Source organism: Eutrigla gurnardus (assembly GCF_963514095.1).
Source record: "Eutrigla gurnardus genome assembly, chromosome: 14".
Taxonomy (NCBI): Eukaryota; Metazoa; Chordata; class Actinopteri; order Perciformes; family Triglidae; genus Eutrigla; species Eutrigla gurnardus.
In genome coordinates, this window is record NC_139937.1 from 19,202,653 (window position 1) to 19,218,213 (window position 15,561).

The 15,561-nt window shown below is 42.4% G+C and overlaps 1 protein-coding gene across 3 annotated transcripts in view; it reads right to left on the reverse strand.

The window, feature by feature from the left end:
- Positions 1-15,561, reverse strand: part of grik2 (glutamate receptor, ionotropic, kainate 2) — a 175,276-nt gene that overhangs the window by 38,124 nt on the left and 121,591 nt on the right. For all 3 annotated transcript variants that reach the window (XM_084026073.1, XM_084026074.1, XM_084026075.1), the window contains 2 exons: positions 8,497-8,703; positions 5,647-5,870 (listed from right to left, as the gene is read on the reverse strand). In XM_084026073.1, the coding sequence (XP_083882199.1) occupies positions 5,647-5,870; positions 8,497-8,703 (431 nt within the window). The remainder of the gene's footprint in view (positions 1-5,646; positions 5,871-8,496; positions 8,704-15,561) is intronic.

Here is a 15,561-nt window from a genome sequence, read left to right on the forward strand (position 1 = left end):
ATATCAAAGGCAGTTCCCTCAGTAATTTAATCGATGGGGTCTGAAAATAACTCCATTGTCAGCTGAGAAAAGAACTAATAATCCTTATAATCTTGGAGGAGCATTAATATTCAGCAGATCAAGCGGTTCATTCCCATCATGCCCACGCCACCCTTCCCCCCCCCCCCCCCCCCCCCCCCCCCACACTCGACACACTCCTCAAGCAGAGAGATTTCTCATTTATTCATATCAAATAAAAGTGACATTACATTAGTAAAGGTTGATTGGTCTACAATTAAGCATTCTGATCTGATTTGGTTTGTGCTGGCGTAGAGGGAGAACCGGGGCCCTATCTTGACTCAAGCTGTTTAACAGACACGAGGGTTTGACTAATCAAATTGCAATGTGTGATGTCGACTCGCTGCGCTGGAAGTCAAGAGTGATAACCTCAAGTGGATGTAACGTCTGCATGGTGGATGATGCAGATGAAAGTGCTACCCGGCTACAGCGGTTGTCCTCCGTCGTGCTGCAAGACGTGGCTCTATATGAAGATGTATGGCCGCATCGGTAAAATGACAGCATCATAACTGTAGCCTGTCATTGACTAATGGGCTTTGCCATTATGATGTGGTTAACATTGGCGTTCCTTTTCACCCCAACAACACTCGGGAGGATATGTAGCTCAAGGACCCCTGAATGTCCGCCTTATTCCTGCTTTAAGAGAATCCTTGGCCTTAAATCAATCCCTCTGCTCACTCAATTTGCTCCAGATTTGCTTGCTTGTCAATTTGCAATGCCAAATTGAGTTCAGCTGAACTGCGACCTTGCCGCGGCATGTGTGACAACGTGACCCGAGAGGTCTCGAAGTGTGTTTCCTCCAATCATGTTGCGAAAAGCCAATTACCAGTCGCCGTGAACATGGATGAGCGCTGTCGTCGATGGGAGTGGCTATCTGGACTGCTGCTGTCGGTTGGGTCAGCGAATGCTAAACCGATGCCGTTGACGGGAGACAACACAGCTTAGCTGGTCTCTCACTGCAGCACTGTTTGGCCCAACGGCTGTCACGTTGATCCAATTACACTGCCCTTACATTATCTCCGATCATCTGGGCTGCAGGAGGAGAAACTTTGAGCAAGGTCAGTGCCGAGATAAAAGCCGGGAATTCACCAGCAGCGCAGAAACAATGCAAGGCTTTTTATCTTTGTAGGGGGGGCAGGGTCACCCGCTAGAAATCCCCAGCGATGATACGTACGATAACGCCAATGTCAGGGGGACATGAATCAACGGAGTCATACACGTCATGTGTGGACACATGAGCATTTGACTGATAGACTACATTCTGTCGTGTGTCATTAAGCATCAGATCGGTATGCCCTACATTTCTGCACACTCTTGAAGTGTTTTCTACACTTTTATTTCCAGCAAGTTTGACTATTGTAATTGCCTTTAAACAAGTCACATCTAAAGGGCTATTTCACCATAGTGCTGCTTTGGTCTGATAAAAATAATGCAGTTTATTACTGATCTATGTATTTATTAGAATGTATCTAGGGTCCAGTGCTGTAAACCTTCTCTTTATTTATTTATAAAGATAAAAAATTTAACATGCATTCATACATCCTACGTATAGATCTGAATGGGGGTCAGAGCTCTGCCTTTAATATGAGCACATACTTGACACAGATGAGGACACACATACACTTTAAAGTGAAGAAAAGCACACAGAGAAATATTGAAATTTTCGAGAACGACAGGTGAGAAATAGATATCACGTCAAAGACCAGGAATATTATGCAGAAACCTCCTGATGGATGACTATCACTAAGCTTTACCTCTGCTTTTTGGTTATCTTGATGGGTGTGTAGGATGAAGGGAATCTGATTCCCCAAAGTGTAAATGCACAGAGGTGTTATGCGCTATAGGTTTATTCCAGCTGTTTCATCACTGTCACTAGAAGCAGCAGTATTGATGTCATTAAAGGGAACATAAATGCATTAACATGTGGTGACCTTGACATGAGTAACTGGAGATATCAGTACAGCAGAGTGATAATGTGGTTTTAGCTGTGCCCCCATGTGGAATAGGCCTGTCCGTGGCGACGAGAAGCTGCTCTAACTCTGTGTTCGTCCGTCTCCGTCAGTCTCTCGCTCACGCATACACTCAGTCAGCCACGCAGTACAGCACAAACACAAGCATACATCGATAACATGTGCAATGTGTACACACACATATATAAACACTAGAGAAATGCACAGTGGAACTTAACCTTGTGGTGCTGCCTGTAACTGAAATGTACTAGACAGTTTTGTCTCACAAACTTTTGTGAAATGAGTTAGACGTCTCAACAAACAAACGATGTCTGTGGACAGAAAAGCTTTTCCCAACCATGAAAGGATTAGTTGGAGGACAAACAAGGCCCCAAGAAATATTATAGCATAGAGGTTATAGCATTACCGCCTACGTCAATATGTCAATTATTACACTTTTGTCAAGAGCAAAGGTAAAAGTAATGTGATATTGTTCAGGGCCAGGAAATGAGACACAGAGAGAACTGGTCGTATTCCACTTCCTGTCAACAGTCTGGTTTACAGAGACCATCTACATTGATGGCTCCCTAACCTGAATTCAGTTCAACCCACCCAAACTCTTAGGGGTGGTGGGAAAAAATCCTCAAGTTAAACCTTTAAAATTGCTTTTCCAATCCACTAGATGGAGCTGCGTTTTTCTTCTATGAGTATAGGTAAAGTGTTGGTTGGTAACCCCAACTCTAACCAAGGAATTCTTGTGCCTAAACTTAAATAAATACATACATGGGGCATCAGATCACAAAACACTAATATGGGATGTTTTTGATGGCATTGCATATTATTTAGTCATTTAGTTTGGGAGACTTGGAGATGTTAATTCCAAAAGGAAATACCTATAAGACTTCTAGACTTTCATTTCAAGTTTTTTCTCTTGTCTTACGATATCTGTCTCTGGATTTTCCTAGACTTTTCAAGTTTAACAGGGATTATTTCTTCTGTAGGACATTACTTCAGTTAAAACTGGATTATTGAGAAGAGGGACCTTCTGTCTGGTAAGACATGTGCCTGTTGATTTCCTGTGGTAAGCAGCATGAACTAATTTAAGTCCATTTGTTTCAGGAGTACAACAGGGGGTTGGAAGTGAGAAGATATTTGACACGTTCACGACTGTTTTTACTGTTTTTCAGTAGTCTGACCTGGTGTACATTATACACATTTAAACCATAATCCTGTCATGGTGGAGGGAAGTAATCCCTATGTTATCTGCCTTATAGACTTCTCATTTCATGACATTTTGTGAGACGTTTTATGCTACACTGTACAGCCAAAACATGCAGCTGTAGCCCAGCATGCGGTTGTGTGTGTCCAGGAGAAAAGAAGGAATAAAGTGAGAAGGGGGTGGGGAATTTATACACTTACCCAAACACTTACTTATTAGGATATTAAATACAGATAGGTGCATATTCTGAGCCAACTTAGATGACAGTTGCCGCTTTTTATTCTCTTGTGTGATCATATCGCCAGTAACATCAGAAAACGCATGTGCGTTAACGCTAAAACTGTCGAGTCGCGACTGCAAGAGAGCCGACGTCTCCCAAAAGTTTTAGAGTTAACGTGAACTTTTCCCTCTCTTTTTTTCTTCACCATGCTTCAAATGGCAGCCACAAGTAAGAGCCAACAGATCACATGAACGAACCGTCAAAAAACGTTGGCCTAGTTTCATCAAACGTCTGAGCGAGGACACCAAAAGGATCAACAACCGGTACAAATAACGTGTTGTATCTGTTTCACCATCCAAAGCATTCTCAATGTCAGCTGCATCACCAAACTAAACTGTGGAGTAGATGAAAACCAAAAGGTATCGTTTGGTTCGGTCAGTCAGTGATACCAGCAGAGCAATGAAGTAGAAGCTCTTCCTAAAACCTGATGAAAACATTTCTGCTTATTTATAGACTGTTTGTCTCAATAATATGCATTTTTCTCCTGGCTTCCTGCTATAATCCAGTACAGTGCATCCATCAACTGAACATAGCTATTATGTGCTATCACTTTCCATTAGTGCAACTCTGAAAGACTACTACAACCTTGCACTTCTTCTCAGATGTTCATAACTATGTATTTAAACTTTGCAGCACTCCCTCCTTGGGGTTCACTTCCTTTGAGAAAGTGCAACGCCATTTGAACTTGTGTGGCATTGATTAACTGCAGCAAGAGACCTGAAATTGCAGGTCATAGCCTCACTTAAAAGGAACTTTGGTGCACAAATGAAAAAGTAATCCAAGGCAACTGCAGAAAATAACCCTTAATCTAAGGTTCCATGAATACAGCGTAGCTGGATGACGATGCAGAACGTGAGCGTTAGTGTGAGAGCCACCTAGCTGCTAGCTTAACAACACTGTAGTTGTTTGGCTACAAAGACACAATAACGAATCATAATATCTCGATAAAAGCATTCATATACAAATGTACGCATTCTGTGACACAGACTTTGTTTCAGAAAAGTAATCTGCGGGTGGATATGAACAAGCTCGATTGTCCGACTGTGCTGGCTAACCTCGCTTCATCAGTGGGAATGTTGCTAAGCTAGCTTGCAACACGTCAGTGACTGTTTATGTTTTAAATACACGGTCAAGGGGATGGAAATCTAAAGTAATTAACATCTCCTCTGGACGTTCCTACTCTATAAACAATTTCCGAGTCTTCATCACTGTGTCGCCTACTTCACACAGAGCAGCTATCAGTCATGATGCCATGCCCCCTTTTTCTAACATCAAACTACTAAATTAAGCCAAAATGATGACAAAAATGAACAAAAGCCGAAAGTAATAGACAATAATAGACAAAATAATAGACTTGCTCGAGAATAGCACATGACACCCAAGTCGTATCACAGGAAAATAGTTGTTTGGGTGCATTCTAGCGATGCATCTGTGTGTGATTGGCCCCTAGCATTTGTACTTAATTTGCTGTAGTCTGGACATATCTTTGACTATATTTTAAAAGATGCTATGAATCCCAGAGAAGGTTTGTCATCACAGTACAGTCACAGTACAGATACCTTCGTGTCATCCGAAACAAAGTTTACCAGCACTAGAATGAGATGTGGCGTGTAATCTGGTGAGGTTTTCTAGTAATCAGAGAGGCAAAAACAAGCAGAAACAAGCGACAGAGTCGTAGTTGCACTTGAAGCAAGGTGAAGGAAACAAGAGCAAAGAGAAGACGGCATGAACTCGGAGACACTGGGGACAGTGAGGGAAAGGTGGGAGAGGGGCAGCAGTGTTCACACCGAGCTCGACACATCCCACACACTCAACGCACGCATATCCATATGAGCGCACAACCTTTCTGCCACTCTCTCAGACATAAACACACAACCCTCGATCAACCCTGATCAGCTTACAGCTTCTCTGTCTTAGGTCTGTGTTGGCGTGTCTTTCTGCATCCTAGCAGCCGTTCTGAATGTCTCATGATGTAGAGCATTATAAGCGATGGTCTGAGCTTTGATTAGTGTCACTGAGTGGCGATCCTGTCATTAGCGACATCTGCCTGCTGTTAGTCAGATGGGCGTGGCTGAGCGATGCATAGCTGAGCATGTTTCTGACCGTGTGTGAGGTTGTGATCACTTGAGGTGGCATGTTACCTGGCTATGACAAACAGCACACAACTGACACCCAAGTAAGCCAGCAGAATATACATCCAGATATCGGGCGAGAGGGGGTTGAGGAAGGAGAAGACCCCAGGGTTGGTCCCGTTGGGCTTGCGGTACAGTATACTTATACCCAGCGTCATGAAGGGCTTGGAGAAGTCGATAACCTTCTCGCGGGCGTATGTGATGGCGAGGGGAGCCAGTGCCAGATCAGCTCTCTGTCAACAGCAAACATAAAAGGGAAGAGAGATAGACCATAAGTCACAGGCACAGGAAGCATTTAGAGGCAATCAAATTAAGAAAACAGGGTCTTCACACACTACAGAGTCTGTCCCAAGGCACTTAGCAAGAAATTTAAAGCCCTCTTTCTCTTTCCACCCATCAAGTATACTCCCACTGCGAACTCACCCATTTCCGCCTGGAGCCTAAATCAAAGCATTCATTCACTTTCTTTACCTATTTTCTCCTTTTGTGGTGATGGCTATATATATACAGTATATATATAATGCACCGGGGGTGTAGGGAGATGTATAGGACAGGTCAGCAGTGCTTTTAGAGGACTAACACAACAAAGCCCAATAATTCACGACAGTGGTTCGAGTCAAGAAGGAAATTAGCTCTATATACCCCAAATCATTTACAATACAAACAGGATCATAACATATTTATCACTTGCTGTTGACAACCGTATGTATTTTTTCCAAAATAAGGTCCATGGTGGTCCAATGGAAGGGGCGGGGCTTAGCCTCTCTATTGTTTTCTATCTATCTGGCCCTTTTCATGGTGAGAACCCTCATGTTCGTACAGTGTGTTTTGGTTGCCGGTCTTGTTCCCATGCAGACTAAATATCGAATGCATGTTATTTGAAAGCCTGAAAATACTTCTGAAATTCACACTCGGTTTGTGGGTTTGCATCACTGTGTCTTTGCAGTGGCGGAAACATCTAATCCTTTTCCAATGCTAGAACTTAACAACACATTCCCCAGGCATCCAAAAACAAGAACCTCTAAAAGAGCCTTGTGAGGCATTGATAGTAACTTGCATTCCCACTGTATTTTGGATATAAGCCATAAAAACGCTAAAGCCAGACAGACTACATCGTTTTTATGCGCCGTTTGGTCGGGAAGTAAGTGGTTATTTGTCAGACAACAATGTAAGAAGTGATTCCATTATTGTTATTGAGTTTATTTCACATTTACATAAACATGAGATACACTCGTCTATGCCAGGGCAGGGCTTTGTCAGTCAGTGGCTCAAGATCAAATCCTGGGCCTCGCACCACTTTGTAGTGCTTCCTTTTCATTTCTAACCACTGAGCTTCAGCTCACTCTGAATGGTTCCTCTCCCAAAATTCCAATGAACCTTTCTGTTTTCCAACAAAACTATTTTCATTGCTCGCTACATCAGGTTAGGTTTAATGAAGAGTTGTTTGCACACCAGGGATGTGAGGAATACATGACTGTGAATATGACATGTCACTGGCTTTTATTGTGAAAGGTTAGAACGGAAGATTAAAAGGAGTTATATTCTTTGTCGTCTTGATTCAGGCTTCAGAGGTCTTGTTTTATAATCCTGTCCCACACAATATGAGTGGTTGATGTCTGTATTTATGCAGCACAATACAGGACTTTCAACCATGAGACCGATCTGACGGTTTTCATGAACCTAATGCTCGTTTTCTTGCCTCAACCTCACTATACGTAATTATTTCATGCCCAAAACATATTGAGGCATTAAAAAACAAAACAAAAAATTGCCTGGAGGTCTTTATAGTTAAGGTTTTAAGGAGAGTGTTTCTGCTTTGAGCATTAACATAACTGCTCTATAGAAATATGTATAATATAGCACAATCCTGCTTCCGTGCCTCTACGGGAGGCGTGTGCTTTGGAGATAGAGAGAATGGAACTGGGCCAGGAAATTCATGCTACCATATCTGGGCTAAAAATCGTGCCGTGCTGTTGACAGTTAATAAATCTTGGGCGGCACGGTGACTATAAATGCTAAACATCAACAGCAAGGTCAAGTGTTTCATTTCTCAAAGATATATCCTTTTTGTCTTATGAAGGTTGCCATACATCACGAGAGGATGGATAGTAACGGCTTCCCAGTCACAGCTGTGGTGAATTAAAAGTCTTGTATCCAAACACAACCCTACACAATGCAAACACATCAGGATTCCACGTATTTGTTTCCTCACTTTCAGCATCACAGAGACCAAAGATCATTTAGCTAAATTTCTTTGACAGGATGTTTCCGACTTGTTCAGCTCAATTCAGCATGTCTTCCTCAACAGAGTCCACGCTCCCCAGTCTTCTGAGGGCCTGTCTGCTGAAATCACCATCTGTCTAACTCCAGCCCTGTGTGCCAGAGGAAGAAGTGGGGCAAAGCAACTCTGAACATCATCTGGCAGGGGATTGGGCCCTTCACCCATGACAGGACCGGACTATCTGTCACTGCGCTGATCAAGAGACTTGACCCCTCTCAGGTCAGATATTGACTATTGGCCGTGCAGCGCCGGCTCCTTTTTCGGGCCCATGCAGTTTCTCCTAACTGGAACTTTGTCGGGTGTAATGATCTACACTGTGAGCACGCTGTGTGTGTGTTTTTTAATAAGCTCTGTAGGGGAAACTCATCCCGACAGGATCCATGCATCACTGTGTTCTCAAACAGTGCTAGTTGTTACCTCATTCTTATCTTTGTGGGTCTGTTTCACTGGAATACTCTTATGAAACAAAAATGAAAGTACTGTCAAAATGTCAATGCACGTATCACAAATTAGCGTTTGCTCGGATTGGCATGCATTCATATAATATGTTTCTTTAATAAGGACATTTAGAGACTCACGTGGTCCATCAGCTCCTTCACCATGCCGTTCCACTGGCCCGTGTTCTCATCCTGAGCACCGTATCGGCCGTCTTCCACCAGGCGGACCTCGTAAGTGAAGCCCAGGATGTTGGCCAGCTCTCTCAGCAGGTCTATGCAGTAGCCCTCGAAGCGGTCGTTCCCATAGAGCGGCTTGTCAGACTTCTTGAACATCACATACGGCTCTTCCTGTCGGGGGGTGGGAAAGAGTGGAGGAGGGATGAGTCTCTACCCCACTTGGCATCTTTTACCCCCTGATAAGGCCTATCGGAGAGGGTGTCTGATGCGTGTGATAGGCCCGAACACACACACACACACACACACACCGGCTCCACGTGGAAAAGCAACAAAGTGTGTTTGCCAGCAGTCCCAGGCCTGCGATGTGAGGTAGGCTGGCTGCAAAGTGAGGCATGACAATAATAAGAGATAATCCCTCATATCAATGACTCTGTGCTCCTCTCAGGCTCAGCAGGCTGGCTTTGGGCCCGGGCCCAGCTTTCACGACACCACATGCTTTGTCAATAAGATAAGCGATGCTGATAGACGGACACAAAAAGAGAGAGCAAGAGCCGGCACATCCCCTCTGTTCGCACCAACAGCTGGGGAGATTACTAATGTCTTTTTTCCCCCCCTCCCTCCACCGTGTCCTTCTCCTCTCCCTCTTCCTCCGGCCTTCTCCCCTCTGTACCTCCGCTGCATGCGCCATCTGTCTCTGTTCGCCGGAGACGCTCGTTGGAGCCGTACGTCCCTCATTTCTACGACTCCCTCGACTCCCTCAGACAAATAAATCCTCAAATATATCGTCCGGCAGGTGTTGTTTGTAATATAAGTGAAAGAAAAGAAAACGCATTAAAGATCGCTAACAGCTTTGACACATTTCACTGGCTGGAGTTTGAACGGGACGCAGGCTGTAAGATGTTTGTTTGCTCTCTTGGCTGGTAGAAACGGGCCAAACAAACAGGCTGCTTTTGCAGTTTATCGTAAATATGCCTTGTAGTAGTAATAGTAGACAGATGTTGGGGATAATGATTTCACAGGAGAGCAGACTCAGGTAGAACATCTGATTCTCTGTGTTCAAACGAAAAACAACATCTCAATGTCCCCTTGTCTTCATTGTTTTCTCTGTATTTTATGTGATACATTTTATTTCTTACACACACAAAAACAAAACAACGTGCAGTATCACGTACCAAACAGCCACATATATGTGAAATGTGTGATCCCTGCACAAAGCACATTAATGTGGTATTTGCAGATGAATTCTGATGAAAACTGCACTCACAATTAAGTTCCCAGAGAAGTATATATATATTTACATTTATTTTTTATTTGTTCACAGTTCGAAACAACCCTAAAACAACCCCAAACTTGTTGTTTTACCCCATTAGCACCATTCTCAGATACTTCTTTGCAGGTGTATATCTGTGTTTATCTTGTGACTTCACATTTTCATTTATAGCATTGCATTTGAAATTTTAAATGCTTCGAATGGGCACCTGGAGCAGCAGCCACACTGCAGCCGTCAATGATCATATATGTTCTGTCTACTGCGGCTCATGTGCTGCTACATGATGCAGCTCAGCAGCTGCAGGCGCACTGATGTAATGTTGATGAAAGAGCAGAAAGCACTGTCCACACACGGATCAATACCAGTGTCAAGACATACAGCGCAAACAACAAAACACCGGAGTCTTTTTTTTTTTTTACAGTCATTGAAGGTAATCCAAGTGTAATTTGAACACACATACTGGTATATATGACGACGCCGGGACCGGGCAGTGGTGTGTTGAGTAGAATGATGATGATGTGTGTAACACGTGTACATTGCTAGTGTTTTTTTTTTTTTGTTCCCCCTACACATTCATTGTAACATCTAACAACCCGTGGTAGCAGCGGTGTTTTCCTTTCTTCCCATCGCCATGGTAACTGCTTCAGCGCTGATGAGCATGCCGCTGGTTTCAAATCCACACAGGTAGTTTTCCCAGTACTCTTAATACTGTGTGCAGAAGGACGACTGCCAGTGTTGACGTGTAGGAGAAGGAAGACGGGGTTTTTTTACCTTTTAATTTCCAAATATGCGAAATCAAGGGTTATTTATCACCTGCTTCCGTGTATTGAGCTTGAGTCGTGAAAAGTGAAACCTGGAAACATACATGCATTACCTCAGCTGTCACATTCTTTGTTTTTTGTTACTTTAGAATACAATACATACTACAAGAGTCAATAAGCCTTCGGCGTCGACATCCGTGTTTTAGGCTACGTCGACTTTTCGCTATGTACGTTTTAAAGGTTTACGGTGCTGTAGTGTGAAGACAACATGAAGAAATGTTCTGTCATCTCCTTAACAGCATCTCACTAAGAAATCTACACCGTGATACCGTCTGCTCTCCGTGACTCCTGCTCCGTGGCTGCACGCCAGTAGTCTGCTATTCAGCAATTACACCAAGCCAAAGGTTGCCTGGGTGGAAGTCCTTGTCTATATGTGTGGCCCCACCTTTCCCTAATGTCACCGTGTAAATACACTCAATTAAACACAGTTACCTTTGGAAATATACCGTAATTAAAGCATGATACCATTTTAGATAAGACCGGGACCAGCTTTACATCTGACTGACACTTTTTGTGTTCAGGAATAGTGGAAAGTAAATGTCACATCGCAGATAGAATATTACCGTATGAATGCTAACATGCTAATGTTGTTAAGGTTGATCAGTGGTGTTTACCATTATATAGCCTACTGAGAACCACCAGCTTTGTGGCCGCTGCTGTTACTAATTTATGGTCATTATCTCCATCATTGGTTTACCATTGTGTGTGATAAACAGGAGAAAACTCATATGAAATGAGCTGCAGAGACCAGAAAACAGGAGGTCAGTCTGTTAAGTGCTTGTGTTTTGCATCAAAGGACATTTTCAATGATAATATTCTATAAAAATGTTTAGTTTTTGCAAGTTTTTTCCTATTGTTTCCTATCCCTGATACCCTACGACGCAACAAGACATCTTGATTTCTGAAAAGTCTGTTTCGACTTCGACAACATTTTTGACAAAATTTTCGACGAAATTTCATCGGTTCTGTCCTTCTCTCTCTCAGAGGCCCGTTTGAACCAGCTGACAGTAAATTCCTCCTCGACCCCTTTAAATGATCATTAAATTCCTCTCCCTGTCTTTCTGCCATGTTAACGTGAAACAACTGTCATCTAGCATGTGGAGCACAAAGAAGCTATTGAGAGCCCATTAGCAGCTGATGACCTCTCACCCTGTCAGCTGTGAAAGACTGTAATTATCGTAAACCGTCGCCGGGCACATTAACAAAAAGCACCTCTCACTGGCGCACTCAGCAATACCTGTGATTTCTTTCTAGAAAAGCTCTCATCACCCATCGGTGGAAGTGTAAATGGCACATGGAGGGTTTTATTTATTATTTATCCAGTTTAGCCACAGCACTGAGATTTTGCATTATTATGGACCATCCATAATAAATACATGTATGGGAATTTGTTGGAATTTAAGTTCATCATGTATATAGGGCTTTTATTGTGAAAGGTAAGAGCAAAAGGAGCGGTATACGCTGTCGTTGTCAATGTGGGGACAAGTGTTTTCTCAAATGAACAAATAAAGACAAATGACGTTGTGGCCGTCTGTCTTGTGATGCTCCGCTCACATTAAATATATTTCTTTCATAGATTTGTCTCAATGATGCTCTCCTCCAGTGCACAATGCATGATGGATTGGACACTACTTTTCAAGATGGATTGTGGGATACTTTAATTCCAGTACATAGTGTACACATGTTTTCACTAAACATTTGGAGAGAATTGCAACATGGAGAACTCACTATGTATGTATATATGTATTTAGTGCTCGTACTTCTACGCTTCCCACCAAATCTCCCAGAAGTGAGCCCCACAGCTTGTATTTGTAATTAAGGAGACTTGGTTGAACGCTGTGATCCGACGTCCGAAGGGGAGAGAATATTGTATTTATTCTGTATGGATCCAGATTATAAAATCCTTTTCTGCTCCAAATCATAAAAAAAAACTCTCCAATAATTCACGCAGCGTGTTTATTCTGGTTTGATCAAGGCTAACTGCGACCAACAGAGCTTTAGCAACGTCTGTCATTACAGCTTCAAACGAGACGCTGTTCAAAAGACATTTTAATGGAATGCTTTGCTTCTCCAGCTGCTGCACACTTGCTTTAATCCCAGTGAATCGTATCAACACAGGCCCAGCGATGCCCCTGATCTCACACACGAGCACGATGCCCGATAAGATGTGTTGCTGATTCACTGTGTGTGTGTGTGTGTGTGTGTGTGTGTGTGTGTGTGTGTGTGTGTGTGTGTGTGCAATCTGCACTATGGTGTCCCAGAGGTGACACACTTAATAATATCACTTGATTTATGTATATATACAGTAGATATCAATGATATAATCCATTTAAAATAATAATTATTAATAATAAGTGTATATTTATACAAAAAAGATAACTCCCCTCCCTAAAACTCACGCAATTAAAATGACTAGCAATAATATCAGAGTGCATCGTAATGCTTTAAGTTACATTTTAAATCATTTATCATTTTATCGTTTTGCTTTTTAAATCAGTTTAAAACAGAAAACGACTTGCTGGCTTTAAACACATGTATAGTCTAAAGCATGTACAATAGTTTATGTCCTGATATAGTGATATGTGTTGGGGTTATACAACATACAAACACAAATACACACGGTCCCTCCTGTGTGCTGCAGATGGAGGCCGGTGCATCTTTAATTAAAAAAGATAGAGTGAAGGAGAAGCAAACCTAATTAAAGCTATATCACATCCACGCCTCTGCATCCTCTTCCTACACACTAAATCACTCGTTCCTCTCCAGATAAAAACTGTGGATTGTGTGCCTCAGTAGAAATAAATGCTACTGCCTCATTTGAGTCATTTAAAACATTTATTTTACTATTATTGATTTAATTTCTGCTCATCCAGGTGCTCAGAGCGAGTGTGATGTGAGACTACTGCTGCACATGTATACATACATATAGACATAAATATGGTTAAACAATAATCAATATGTGTAGATAGATGAGCAGGAACTCTCCGTTCTGTGCTTTTTGGGTTAATAGAGTTACATTAGGATCTGGTTTATGTGCTACAGATGATCAGCTGATTGCGACACATTAGAGATGCATCACGCGGCAGATAATCACCAGGATATGTTACACTGACACCATATGTCTGACAGCTTAATGATCCTTTACACTTTGATATAGTGATGAAGGAAACGGGTCCTGTTTATTAATTATCTTTCCACATCTGTCTCTTGTCGGAATGTGAAGAACGTCCTGGAAGGTCTGCAGGCTCTGCGCGTCCTTGCCCTGAACACTGACAGCCAAATGGAAATGAGACCTGATCTGAGGACAGATGATGTTTTGTTTTTCGGCCAAACATTTTAATCACTAGGTTATTTTTCTTCTTCTTCTTTTTTTTTTTTGGTTTAGCTTTCCAATGCTTTTAGCCCAGAAAAGACCCGGATTCAGAAACCCTGATTGATTGATAGAATGCAAAGTGGAAGAGAATAAAATCCACATTCTGTTTCAATTAACTGCTGTCGCTTATTAAACAAACACCTACTGCCAAAGACAAACGCATCCCCAACCCAAGTCATTCCCCCTTTATCTGAGAACCACAAGTTATCTTCCATTAGAAATAGAAACATAACAGCTGTGGCTCAGAGCCAGACAAGTCCTGGTCCCATGCCCCAGCTCCTCCAGTCCACATGTTGGACTCAATGGCCAAAGGTGTGTGTGTGTGCGTGTGTGTGTGTGTGTGTGACAGAGAGTGAATGAGACTACAGAAGCACTATATAAATGCAGGTCCATTTACCAAAAAGTATCTTACAAAGTCGCTGATAACAAAATCTTCAACTAGCACGGAGAAACCGCAAAGCCTCACAATGAAATCAAATAATTAACTCCTTCTTGGGTAATGAGTCTGCTAATGTGAAAACGATACGGCAGAGGAACATTGGAGAAGAAAGCGAATGTGATAAATGGTCTAAAATTGTGGCTGGGTGTAGGAAACAGGTGAAAGAAGGAAAGCAGGAGATACTGCAGCTATACCGTATACCACTGAGACTCTACAGAATGAAGCTGTTGCTCCTGCAGTCTGTGTAGAGTGGAGTTTGGTCGGAGCACTTTGGATCGAGGAATTAGAAAAACGTGTTGGTTTGGTTTAGAAAAGTCCAAAGTTATGTTTTCTCTATGACTATGTGACCCTGTAGTAACACTCACCATTTGTATGATTGTTGTTTCGTTGAATTTATTTAATTTCTTTATTTCGACTGGATTTCATACGACAGCGTATTAGGGCCACTGTAGGAAAAAAAATAAATAAACAGCCGAGGGATAGCAAATATGAGGCTTTCAAACTTGCGACTTTATATAAATTTGCTAGTTTTAAAGCATTTAAGTAGCAAATGTATGACTTTTTTTCTAGGAATATTGCCAATCTCTCTCGGCTCCATTTTTTTTCCTACAGTGGCCCTAATACGGCATCAGAATTTCATGTAATATATAAAGATATATAAAAAAAATAAAAGAAATAACTAAATACATTTAAACTTTAAAATACAGACAAGCCACTGCTTAAAGATATCATAGGATTCTGCTGTGTATTTTGGATTCTCCCTCCCTTTTGCTGTTCTCCTTCACCTGCAGAGCATGTGTGTGGTAGTAGGCGTGGCTTCCTTCCTGCAGTAACGAGCGCACCTGTTCCCCTCCATAAAAGCCTCCTCAGCAGTGCTTCGGCTGGTTTTCCTGTGCTGGCTGCTACGGTTTTTGTACTGTTGTGCTCTTGCGTGGGTTTTGACTTTTTGAGTGTTTCCTATGTGCCTCGCGTCTCCTGTAGCTGACGTTCTCCACACACAACAAGCTCCTGCCAGCCAACCTCCGCTCCTCAACCCGCTCATCTTCAATAAACTCTTTGTTTGTTCCATCTACTTCACTCTCTGCTCTGGGGTCGGATCTAAACCTCAATCATAACCTCACACTTT